Here is a 13,625-nt window from a genome sequence, read left to right as displayed (position 1 = left end):
TTGCAATTAATGATATTCGAGCCGCGGGTACAGTAGCTTGAGTGCTTTTTCTAAAGGGGTAAAGAGGAGTAGCAACTAGGGCTTGAAGTGCCAAAGTACACCTAAAAAGTTTACACCTAAAAGTTGTTAGAATGGCTGACAATATTAAAGAGAGTGAAATTAATGTTGATAACTTTGATTTTGCTCATGAGCAAGCTACTAATGATGCTTCAATGCTTGTTAATTATCTTGTTTCTAGGCTTCAACAAGCCATGGGCAATCCATCTCTCCAAAGTGAAGTGCAACGGCAGCTCCGTGCTCACGGGATTCTCCAAGCTCATCACCATGACGAGAGAACACCTAGGAAGCCTCCTTGTGAGACTACCAAAAGAGGTCTCTCTCCGATTCGGGAAGAAGAAGAGAATCCATATGAAGGGCTCAAGAACTTACTTCTTGATGATGCATCTCCTTCCCAAAGGAGAACTCAAGAGCCTCCATCGAAGGAACGAGAAAGAAGCGAGTCTCCCGCCACCTCGGCGGAGATGGCTCCACGAAGACGGCGGGCTAAACGCTCTCCATCACCACCAAAGCGGAGAAGACCATCACACTCTTCTCCACGCCATAATTCAAAGAGGGATGATAAAAAGCAAGAGAAGAAAAAGGCGAGAAAGAGGACACCCTCTTCTCCATCTTCTTCATCCTCTTCCTCTTATGAAAGCTATGGTGAAGACGACAAAGATCAAGACAAGAAAAAGGCGAGAAAGAGGTCACCCTCTTCTCCACCTTCTTCAAATTCTTCATCTTCTGAAGAAAGTGATGGTGCAACTTTTGAACCATCAAAAAGAAGAGGCCATAGGAAATCCTATGCCGCATGGAAGAGGTCGTCCAAGCTGAAGAAATTCAAAGAGGGAGGGAAGAGCATCTCTTTCCTTACCTATGATGGCACCTTCGGTGCTACAGACAAAGTTTTGGCCTTTATCCAGCAATTCGATGCGGCGTTTGGAGATGAGGGCTTCACGGAGTCCTCTAAGCTACGCCATGTAGCTATGCACTTTCAAAAGTCCGCCAGACAATGGTGGTCTAGCCTACGAGCCAACGGTGAAGCTCCACGAACATGGAAGGCTTTAAGAGCTTCCATTATGAAGCAATTTTTGGCCACCGATGCCAAAGACAAGGTACTCACCGAATGGCGAAGCTTAAAGCTCTCTCCCAATGAATCCATCCACAAATATGTAGACAAGTTTTGGGACCTACAACTCAAAGCCACTGTCTTCAAAAAGTTGGATTTTGGAGAGCAAAAGCAACAATTTTGTGCGGGCTTAACCGAAGAAATGGCGGAGTATGTCAACTCCCAAAGGCCACGTACCATATCGGCGGTAATACACCATACTATGGTGGCCTCGCGAATCAATTTCCAAACGAGGGGTAAAAGAAATAATAAGCCCCCGGAAAACAAAGGTTCCAATGAGCCTAAGGGGAAGGACAATGTCCAAAAGTCTCCTAAGGGCAATTCCAACAAAGCTAAAGAGAAGGGAGTTTACAAAGGAAAGAATAAACTCTCTCCTGAAGAGCTTGAGCGTTATCGTAAAGATAACCGGTGTTTCAAGTGCGGCGAACAAGGGCATGCGTACCGCGCTTGTCCCCAAAAGAACAACCGCCAAGATCCTCCTAGAGCTTCTTTGGTTGAAATCCAAGAGGAGGAGATTCACCAAACTCACCACAAAGGATCTCCTCTATGCCATGCTTGGGGAAAGGTAAGAGAACATGATGCTTTTATTCTCTTTGACCCTGGTTCTACTCACAATTTCATATCTATGGAGTTAGCCACCAAGCTAGGCATACAATCCTATGAGATGGGAGATATCCTACCCGCAGACAGTGCCTTCAAGGGGCAAGAAGCTTCAGTCACTCCCTTAATCGGGAAATTGAGGCTTCATGTCCAAGGCTATGTGGACAAAGAGGACTTCTTTATCTCTCCTCTCAAGCATGAGGATGTAATCCTAGGGGCACCATGGTTTGACCGCCTGGCTGCCCATGTTAAATTTCCTGAAAGGAGAATCTCCTTTAAGTTCAGGGAAAAGGACATGTATATAGATGCTAGGGAGATGGGTAACACCATCCCCATTGTACATACACTAGCTTTCAACAAGTCAATAAAGAGCTCTATTTCCGTGTACATGATTTTTGTTAAAGATTCTCAAAATGAACCTAATGCTTTAGCAAAAGAAAATAAAAGCAACCAAAAGGAATTAGAGTTATCCAATTTTCTCAAGGGGTTTCAAGATGTCTTTATTGACGACATCCCTTGTGAGCTACCTCCTAAACGAGGTAATGACGACCATGCAATTGAACTTCTTCCAGGAAGTTCACCGCCTAACAAACCTCCTTATAGAGTTTCTCAAGCTCAACAAGAGGAGATTATGCGGCAAGTGCATGAGTTAATTGAGAAGGGCATGGTTAGGCCTAGCTCATCTCCATTTTGCTCACCTGTGCTATTAGTGCAAAAGAAAGACAGCACATATCGTATGTGTGTCGACTATAGAGCACTAAATAGGATCACTATCAAAAATAGGTTTCCCGTTCCACGGGTAGAAGACCTATTTGATAAGCTACAAGGATCGACCTACTTCAGTAGGATTGACCTAAAAAGTGGCTATCATCAAATAAGGATAGTTGATCAAGACATTGTAAAGACCGCATTTCGTACTACATTTGGTCTTTACGAATACATTGTCATGCCTTTTGGCTTGACTAATGCACCAGCCACATTCAACCGCTTGATGGAGAAGCTGTTCAGGCCTCATCGAACCTTCATTGGAGTGTTCTTTGATGATATTATCATCTACTCTAATTCATTAGAGGAACATAAGCAACACCTCCAGGTAATATTTCAAGTTTTAAGAGAGAATAAACTTTATGTTAATCGAAAGAAAAGTGAATTTTTCTTGCAAGAGATTCAATATTTAGGTCACATTATCTCTCAAGATGGAATCCAAATGGATCCATCCAAGTTAGAGGCAATAAAAGGATGGCCTAAACCAAGGAATCTTCATGAACTAAGAAGCTTTATAGGTATGTGTGCATACTATAGACGCTTCATAGAAAAGTTCTCACAAATTGCAGGACCATTACATGACCTAACAAAGAAAAATGTTAGGTATACGTGGTCTGCTAAGGAGAACAATGCTTTCGAAAAGCTTATCTCTCAACCTGTGCTTACACTACCGGATCTCTCAAAACCATTTGAGGTCCAATGTGATGCTTGTGGTGATTGCCTTGGGGCTATTTTGCTCCAAGAAGGGCACGTCATAGGCTATGAGAGTCGAAGGCTCGACCCTGTTGAGCAAGCTCTAGGCATATACGAAAAAGAACTCCTTGCAGTTCTACATGCCTTAGACTCATGGAAGCACTATTTATTGGGGACTCCTTTCATTCTGCGAACGGATCACCAAAGTCTTAAGTACTTCATGACGCAGACCAAGCTCTCCGACAAACAAATGAGGTGGGCAAATTTCCTTTCGCAATTTCATTTTCATATTGCTCACATTGCTGGCAAGCATAATCAAGTAGCCGATGCACTCTCAAGACGACCGAGAGTGAATGCGGTTTCCATAGCAACTCACAATGATCTATCTTCAATGATAGATGAGTATGCTATTGATCCCGATTTTAGAGATGTGATTTCAGCCCTTGCATTAGGGAAGAAAGAAGAACCATTTACTTTACAAGATGGTTATCTTCTCTATGGCAATAGACTATGCATTACTAACTCACTACGTGAGAAAGTAATGTATGAATCTCATGCTCCCCCATATGCGGGGCATAGAGGGATTCAGTCTACCCTAAAGGGAATTGAAACATATTTCTATTGGCCTACCATGAAAGTGAACATACATGAGTATGTTTCCAAATGTGTGGTATGTCAAAAGACAAAATTTGATAGAGGGAAGCAACTTGGATTGCTTCAACCCTTGCCAATCCCTAATTCACCGTGGGAGAGCATATCCATGGATTTTATCTTTGGATTGCCTAAGTCTATCCATGGGAATACGGGAATATGGACGATAGTAGACAGGTTTAGTAAACAAGCTCATTTTATACCTGTCAAAAAGACTATCAAAGCCCATCAAATGGCAACCCTCTTCATTTCATAAATTTTCAAGTACCATGGCTTGCCAATGTCCATAGTGTCGGATAGAGATCCTAGAATGACCAGTAATTTCTGGAAGGGTCTCTTTGAGAATTTAGGAACAAGGCTAAACTTCTCTTCGGCCTATCATCCACAAACTGATGGCCAAAGTGAAATAGCTAACCTAACTATTCTCGATCTACTAAAAGCCTATGTAACGGAAGTAGATCAAAGATCCCAATGGGAGAAGTACTTACCCTTAGTAGAGTATGCTTACAATAACACTGTACATACTTCTACAGGAAAAGCACCTTTCGAGGTAATTGAGGGAAGATCAAAAAGTCCCTTGCTACTTAAGGTACATGGGAAGATCTTCGCTGCAGATGAGTATAGCCGAGACCTACAAGAATCTTTCCAAAAGATTAAGGATGCTATCTCTATCTCACAGCAAAGGCAAAAGGCTGCTGCTGACAAGCACAGAAGAGCCCAAGCCTTTAAAGAAAACGATTGGGTCTTGTTAAAGTTTCCCAAGGCTCGATTAAGGCACACGACGGGCAAGAATCCTACGGGCCACCAAAAGTACTATGCTAAACTAGCAAAAAGGTACTATGGTCCCTTCCAGATTCTTAGGCCAATCAATGAGATGGCCTATCAACTTAAGTTGCCCAATCATTGGCTCATACACAATGCTTTTCATGTGAGCCTCTTGAAGCCTTACAAAGGAGAGCCACCTCAAGAACCAACTATTGAAGACCCACCGGAGATCGAGGACCACGAGGAGGTGCTGCAGCCCGAGTCCATTCTCCGACATGAAGACAAGGTATTAAGAGGCGGTAAGACTATCAGACGATATCTTATTAAGTTTAAGAATTATCCTTTTGAAGATGCTAGATGGATGCAAGGCATACAATTAAAGGATAACCTAAACCTTGTCAATGCTTACAATGCTTCCCAAGAGTAAGCAAATGTACAAAATGTTAAAAATGAACAAAATTTTTTGTCTTATAAGACTCTCTTTTTCTTTATTTGTGCACAAAAATGAAGTAGTATGCATGCTTAGATCAAGTTTGCGGAGACGACGTCTCCCGAACACCAAGTAGAGCTTGTCACTCTACTATGGAAGACTGATAGGACTAATGTGCAGACATGCTTGCGGCAGCCTCAGGCTCTCAAGCGCCAAATGGACTAGTCATCCATTATGGAATGATGTCGTAGGGTAACATAGGGATCCTCTACCCGCTAAGAAAAGGACTCATGCATATGCTTTATCTTCTCTACACCATAGTCGAGGACGACTATGATTTCAAGAGAGAGGTAATGTCATAATAATCAATATCTAATTCTCCTAAATGATTTTCTCATATTAAACTGATCATTTAATGTGGGGAAGTGCCAAGGGAGAAAAAGCTAGAATATTGGTTAAGTTAGCAGACCGGCCACAGTAGGGATCCAAAGGGGGGGCCATCTGCAAAAGAGCCATGTGAAACAATGGGCTAAAAAGACCCTAAGGTTCAGCCCATTAAGACTTCCAAAATGCTAAGGTTCCAAAATTCAAAGGTTGTGTCCAAAGGTCAACCTTAGGGAAAATTGGATGCTTAGTGTGTACCCAAAAAGTCTTTCTACATCCCTAGATGGGAGGGGGCGAGCCCCAAAGCTAGGGGATGAGAGAGAAAGCCACACACACACACACAGGCTCCCTTTACACAAAGGGAATGAGGGACACATGTCAGCTCCCTAGGCCAGATGCCCACAAGGTGTGCCCAATTCCTATTGGAAGACCCTTGAAGTGGACCAATGAGAATTAGGCTAGAGTAAATCTAGTTTAATTAATTTAAAAACATTTAATAAAAGAAACCAATAAGAATTAAGTGTCCTAGAAGACTATTGGGCAGTCTCCCAAGGGGTCCAATGAGCATTCAGGAGCCCCATGGCTTGCCTGATTCCTATTGGCCAGGAGGCAAAAGGGTCCAATGAGAGTTTAGTTTAATTATTTAATTATCTAAAGCTCTCACAAAAGGGGAAAGGGGGACACATATCAGAAGGCTATCACTTATGCTGCTTAATCCCTATTGGCTTGACCTGGGGAGGTCCAATGAGGCAAAAGCCAGACAAACTTAGCAGCTAGGGCTCGCCCAAGAGAGAGAGGGGGCTGATTTTTGCTTGGTGTTAACACACACACTCTCACACTTGACCATGTATGAAGAGAAAATACTCTATCTCCTCCCAAGCTTTAATGGAGAGCTCATAAACTACTCCAAGATTGTGAGATAGAAGCCTACATCAACACTCTCTTGGCATGTGGATGCAAATCCAACCAAGAGCCAAGCTTCAATGCATGCTCATCTTCTCTACCAAGCTAATTACTAAGCTAAGCTATGCTAATATGAGTGATTATGTGAGGAGATGTACTTCTTTCTCGTAAGTTACTTCTTTTTCCTCTCAATCTACTCTCATACCCTGCTAGCTCTCACCATCTTCGAAGGTGTGTGAGGTCTTGGGTCTGAGAACGGGGATAATTCAAGTTGTGTTTGATTAAGTGTTTTGCTTGGTGTATGAAGCTTCCATCTTCATTGCACTAGCTAGTCTTGAAGGAACACAAAGAATTGTATTGTACAATGTCTCTCTTGATGGGAGAAACCATAATACAAAGCCTTTTGGAGGGGGGACCGGCTCCATGCAAATCCGGTCCTCAACTGTTGTCAATAGTTTAATTGCTCTCTCTTTTGAAAGTATTGTCGATGCTATCTAACTAGGTGTTATGCTTTTTGTTGCTCTCTCCACCCAAGCACTCTTGTAAATCTCATTAGGAATCAACTCTAATGAAATGCCCACTATGTTCATGCTAAATTCCGCTACACAAAAGATTTTAGGCCATTAAATGTTACAGAATGAAACCGGTGAAGAAGAGCACAACGAGGATGTGTTTTGGGAAGATGACTTTGGTGATGATGAGATCCCAAACGAGCAGGCAGTGTCAGGACAAGGGTCCTATACCCTAAGAACTAGGATAGTCATGGACTACGGCCAAGGGTCGGGCTAGGCAATGTGGACAGGGGATCCGTCTAGGGCAAGGGGCTAGGAGCCCGCCTATATAAAGGGAGGTTGGGAGGAGGATCCTAGAGTCTAGTTCCCTAGTTCTTACACTGGTATCAGAGCTTAGGAGTCTCTTTTCCACTCTCTCTCTAGGCGTGGTCTCTTTAGGCCCCTGAAGCAAGCTCTTTGAGTGTGAACTGTGGCTTTTTGGGCCTTTTTTAAAATAGACTGTTTTTTTTGCCAAAACGGGCCGCCTTTCCTGTTTAGGAACGGAGTGTGGGGATTTCGCGAGGGGATTGTCTTGGAAGCAGCGCCATGGGGAGGTAGAGCCTTGTGCCATCTTCTTGCGGCCATAGCTGGCCTCACCTACACGCCCCATCCTCATCTCTTTGCTCGCAGAAGGCAGCACGCTCCCTGTGAGGTTTGGCTTCAAAAAAAACACGCTATTTTCACATCGGAGGCCTTTGGTCATTAACCTTAGGCCTTGGCCACTACAAGCGGCCCTTCCCACAGGCAAGGCAACGCCTTTATGTGCCGGCAAGCCTCCCCTAAGTTCGGGTGATCCGGTGGAAGGCAAACGACCGCAACTCTTTGTTGAGCAGGCATAACTCATCATTCCGAACCAGCTGCAAACCAAATTTGGCAGTTTTGCACACCACAAAAAAGAACCGATTTTTCGTTTGCATTAGATGCAAATCTAGTTATCGGTTACTAAGCATAGATCGGTGTTTTCAAGTACATCCTCGGTTGCAAATCAATTGCTGATTTCGCGGTTGCTTGGGATTTACAATCCGACTTCGAATTCGGCGTTCGGTTTAGTGGAAGACATAATTACCCAGTTAAAGTTAATTATCGCAACCGGCTATGAGCTAGTGCTAAAGTTCCTCGGTGATTTCACCTCTTCGCCAATTCTACAGAGACTTGAAATTCACCTTCTTTACGACCGCCGACGAAGTTAGCACGGCTAACTACCTCTGTGTTCGATACGGCTACGAATTTTTGTTGCACTCCAAGGTACTTTTTTCTCTTTTGTTCGCACAACATAGATTCGCCACGAGTGAGGAAATTGATGATCAACACATGTTTGACTTTGAATACCTGGAATTGGCTACACCTGTGGATGTTGTGGGGCCGGATACTCTCACGGAGAGTACCATCGTGGCAACAGGGATGGACGGTGCAAACCCGGGTGATCTATCTCTGTCTCCTCATTTCTCAACCCCTCCTCCTCAGAGCGTGTTGGATATTCTACAGGATGACAGTCAATTGCCGGATGCCAGGGAGTTTGTCACTCGATAGGACTGGCAAACTTTTGATGCACGATTTTGCAAGCTAGTTGTCAGGGTCCAAATATTGGTGACGCAAGTAGAAAATCTCACACAACTAATTTACAAAATGCTTCCAGAATCAGCTTCTCACTCGCCAGCAACCCAAGGGGTTGTCTGCGCAACGGTTATGACCAAAGAGGTCCAGCATGTACAAGAGAACTCGGTGGTCGATACAAATTTGGTTGTGACCAACGTGGTCAGGAAACTACTCTCACAATCAGACTTCCAACGGGCAAAGAGTCAAAAATTATGTTTTTATTGCTTAGGACCGCATCAAAAAAAGCAGTGTCCACATGTCCGACAACTTAAGCATGATGCATCAGTTCGTGATTTGACATAAACTCCAGTTTTGGTGCACGGCACAATAGTTATATGGATTTTGAACATGTTATGCTTAGCCATTTTCTCATACTTGAATATGGATTTTCAGCATATTGTAAGTTTTTTTTTGAATTGGGTACTATTACACCCCAATTCTTTTTCGGCCATAGTCATTTTTGGTATGACCAGTCACATGATCTCGGCTTATACGATCTACCGCGAAAACATTATGAGATGCATGCAAGATCACTGAATTAGGGTGTATATGATACACATGTCCTACAACTTTACGTTTCGCATTTACTTTGGACAAGCCAAATGCTTCGCCCATTTCACATGACACAAGACTTCTAATTCGAACTCTGATTACCTCTGCGATAGGAGCAGTTGGCAACCAAGTTTGGGGCACCTACATTATTCAGGATATCATCTCATCAAATCCCTACCGGTTTAACCGGTGCAAGGCACTTAGGGTGTTGACTTTCACGGTTGTCACGGTAGCCATGGGCTTCCATTTTTGTATGCAAGGCATGCTACCCAGATGGTGTAAAGTACGCTCTCACAAATCACTCTGTCAAGGACACTATTAATTATGCATCGTTTCCCATAATTTTTGGTTGCTATCAAGGCACACACCACTAAACAGAACCTAAGACTTCTGCTGGATTCACAACCCATGCATGGTAGACAATCAAGATCTGACTTGTGTTCCCTCTCGCGATGCGAGCATCATACAGTCAGATGGTTGCATGCTTATAGGATAAGCTACCAGTCAGGCATAAGATGTCTAAGCGCACACATTCTGGACACACACAAACTAGACATTTAAGGAAAGTTCCTCATCCCAGCATGCTCTTCTGTTCGTTCTTCACCTCTTTTTCTAAGGAACAACATGATAATTTTCTACAAAGTTTTGGTTTCAGGTTTCACTACTGAGTTCTCCTGAGTCAAGATGCTCTAAAACTCTCAACTAGAAATTTGGCAAGGTTCCATTCACATTAGTCTTCATCGGTTTGACGTTTGAACACTAATTTCCATGATATTTATGAACCACGCGCGCTGGGTAAGAGCCATTGCTAAACCTAGGAAAAGATCCACTTGTTAGTATTCCTTGGACGATTATTCTCAACATCGAGCAGCTCTACATACATTTTCGTTAATTGACAAGCAAGCCTCTTGTCATTACAGCTGTCATTCCGCATGTTTAGGATGACATTTTTGCACTACATGTTTTCAGTGCAACGCTCATGTGCGTTTTTCGATAATCTTAAACTCACACCGGCTGATCTCTACCACGGAGTATAGACGCAGCAACCAGGGGTGCCAACATGGTTGTAAGAGATCGGTAGTTCACTCGTGTGGGTCTCCTGCTCTCTCTATAGCACTACGAAGTGTCTATGGACATACGGTCTTGGGGTAAGACCCGGCGAGTGATTGCTACATCACCCCATAGGCATTAAGGATCACAATTTGATCTGCATTGAGGATCACAGTTGATCTCTCCCAGTTCTACTTTCAAGGAAAGAATTCCGCAATCTACCACGCGGTAGCAGATGAAAACACTTTTTAAGTTGATTCCACTCAATCTATACACGGTTAACTATGTTGGTTACTGTTATCTCCTAGTTGAGCAGTTTCTACAAAGAAGTCTTATCAAGGGATTTGACTACGTAGATTCTAATTCAACTTGGTGATGATGAGATCCCAAATGAGTCAGAAGAGGACAATCTACAAAAAGAGAAAAAAGAAGATGGAGGGGTCTTGGAGGGAGAAGGGTCCAAGGCGAAGGAAGGTGAGGCTGCAACTAGTAGCGGGTCTACTAGCTCTAGCTTCCAGTATGGCCTTGGAGATACGCCACTGTACGAGATCCGCTCCGTGATGATGCCAAGGATCTTCCAGTGGTTGAGGCTGAGGGTCACCAATGTGATGAACCCAACAATGTGCACATTGTGGACCCCTTTGATAGATTTGCTTCCATGACATTGAACATTGTGTTTCCCAAAATGAGGTAAAGCTGATTATGGCTGTGTTTTTGCCGGTTTTTTGGGTTGTCACTAATTATGGCTATGTGTTTTTGTTGGATCTTGAGCTTGTCACTGATCGCGGCTATGCTTTTATTCGATGGGCTGATTATGGCTGTGTTTTTTTGTTGGGCTAATCGTTCCAGGAACTTTGTGCATGGACTCATAATGGAACATCGGCAAAAGTTGGCAATTCGGTCATCTACAAAGACAAGTGTGGTTATCGATGTCTCATCACCGAGCCATGAGACCCATGTATCTCTGAAATTCACCATCGAGAATGGCCGAGTATTAGTTTCTCAGGAGGGGGCGGTAGGGTGGTCACCATACAGACAAATATTGCGAAAGCCAGGTGATTTCATATCCCAACATTGCATCTTTAAAGAGTGTTGGTACTAATTCACATTATTCTAAGTCTTGCATGCTGGTTTTTTAGTCTTGCTTCTAATGCTAGCATCACATTCAATTCCGCAAGATTCAAACTGTCCATGAATGTAGATCAACCCCTAGTCAATGCTATATTGCATAGAGAGGCTAGCTCTCGGACTATACACTTGTTTGGCCAGTAAGGTTCCTCTCTCCCTCGCTCTATCTCTCTCTCTCTCTCTCTCTCTCTCTCTCTCTCTCTCTCTCTCTCTCTTTGCTGGCAATTTGTTCTTCTAATTATTTCCAGGGTTGTTGTTTGCATGCAGGTGGATGGAACATGTTTTGCCGCCTTCTATTCTTAAGAAGGTTTGCTTTGTTGATGCTTTATGGTACACAATGTCTGGCCACCTTCTCAAGAAATTTCTCTCAACACAATTTGCTAGCCTTGACTTTTCGGAAATGGTATTATGTTTTTGGCCACTAATTTGCAGGTATTGGTCACATCCAAGAAAGACACCGTGCAATGCTTCAAGAATAAATACTCTTATTCACAGTTGTGATCTTCTTGTTTTAGGCACCATTGGTCGTTGTTTGTTCTTTATGTTAATAGAGGTGCAAGCTCCTTTGCTTGCCCGGAAAAAAACACTATTTGCTGTATTTTGACCCCTTACATGTCACGAGTCCGTTTGAGTGCCTTGACGCTATGCACATGTTAGTATTCTTGATACCTATGTATGAACATTCCTTTCTTCTACATGACCTCAAGAAACTAACCCATTCAGTGCCATGAATGTTTTGTAGTGGCCTTCGGAGCCTTGCTCAAGTGGTGCATGATACAGCCCTTCAGCGTGCGTTGGTTGATGAGTCACAACTTGAGCTCAAGCTTGTGGATGCCTCGCAACAGCCGAATAGCATTGATTGTGGATTTTATGTCATGAAATACATCAAGTACCTGACTAGCCAAGGCACACATCAAGTGCATTTTATATGTGTATCTCTTGGAAGGTTTACAAACAATTGGGTTGTTTTGTAGGGAGCTTATTGTGGGAGGATTGGAGGAGAGGCTGCGAAGGAACTGGCTGACACGGATCTAGTTTCAGCACGACGAAGTATGCAACATGAAGCAGCAGCTCCATGATTGGTGTATGGAGTACTTGTCCTCAATATAGGCTTATTGTGTCCCAGCTCTAATTAGGCTTAACAACGTCAATGACTACGACAAGTTGTATAAGCGACATAATATATGATTTGCTTTACATCTTGTGATTTTGGGTTTTCGGCTGTAATAGATGCTTTGTGACTATGGCTATATGTATTTTTTATTGAATTGATATTTTCCTTGCTGCTCTTTTACTAGTCTATTCGTTATCTCGCAAAGGTTTCACTCTAAAAATGCTATGGTTTAATGCTCATGTCATCCCAGATTATGTCTCGATTTGTGATTTTATGGTTTAGGTTGCCTTCTCCCGGGCTGTCAGTCATATGCATTGTGTTTGGAATATGGTCGTCGATTGAAAAGTGAAATTGAAATGTGTTGAAGCATGGCCTTTGAATCTGTTGGTTATAGCATGCGGTTGTTCTCAGCAAGTGAAGTTGCAATCGTCTCCATCTTCGAACTCATAAGTTATGGCCATTGTCACCTCATTATGCACCCATTTGAATTTTCTAGTTATATGCTGGTTATGATCATTTGTGCTCTCTCTGGCATTATGTCTCGAATAAGGTCATCGATTACACGAATTGTTCCTTGACCAAGGTCATTGCCTGTAATTTCAAACTTTTTATTTCAATTCACAGTGCCCGGCTTTGTTGGTTATGGCTATGCTTTGAAGGTTATGGTTTGCGAATGCATTCTGTAAAGGTGAAATTGAAATGTGTTGAAGTCCTGGCCTTTGAATCTGTTGGTTATGGCATGCGGTTGTGTTCTCAGCAAGTGAAGTTGCAACCGTCTCCATCTTCGAACTCACAAGTTATAGCCATTGTCGCCTCATTATGCGCCCATTTGAATTTTCTAGTTATATGTTGGTTATGATCATTTGTGATGTCTCTAGCATTATGTCTCGAATATGGTCATCGATTACGCGAACTATGCCTTGACCAAGGTCATTGCTTGTAATTTCAAACTTTTTATTTCAATTCACAGTGCCCGGCTTTGTTGGTTATGGCTATGCTTTAAAGGTTATGGTTTGCGAATGCATTCTGTAAAGGTGAAATTGAAATGTGTTGAAGTCCTGGCCTTTGAATCTGTTGGTTATGGCATGCGGTTGTGTTCTCAACAAGTGAAGTTGCAACCGTCTCCATCTTCGAACTCACAAGTTATGGCCATTGTCGCCTCATTATGCGCCCATTTAAATTTTTTAGTTATATGTTGGTTATGATCATTTGTGCTGTCTCTAGCATTATGTCTCGAATATGGTCATCGATTACGCGAATTGTGCCTTGACCAAG

The 13,625-nt window shown here is 42.9% G+C and overlaps 1 protein-coding gene across 1 annotated transcript; it reads left to right on the top strand.

The window, feature by feature from the left end:
- Nucleotides 1-8,596: 8,596 nt before the first annotated feature.
- LOC147445677 (uncharacterized) lies at nucleotides 8,597-13,382 on the top strand. Its single transcript, XM_086524618.1, has 6 exons — nucleotides 8,597-8,665; nucleotides 10,465-10,649; nucleotides 10,958-11,066; nucleotides 11,485-11,543; nucleotides 13,010-13,038; nucleotides 13,321-13,382. The coding sequence occupies exons 1-6, from the start codon at nucleotides 8,597-8,599 to the stop codon at nucleotides 13,380-13,382; spliced, it is 513 nt and encodes a 170-aa protein (XP_086380744.1).
- The last annotated feature ends 243 nt before the right edge of the window (nucleotides 13,383-13,625 follow it).

This window comes from Adiantum capillus-veneris, chromosome 12, assembly GCF_014529385.1.
Source record: "Adiantum capillus-veneris isolate H3 chromosome 12, ASM1452938v2, whole genome shotgun sequence".
NCBI classification, from domain to species: Eukaryota; Viridiplantae; Streptophyta; class Polypodiopsida; order Polypodiales; family Pteridaceae; genus Adiantum; species Adiantum capillus-veneris.
The sequence above is the reverse complement of the archived record's forward strand: the minus strand, read 5'-3'. Positions and strand labels throughout refer to the sequence as shown.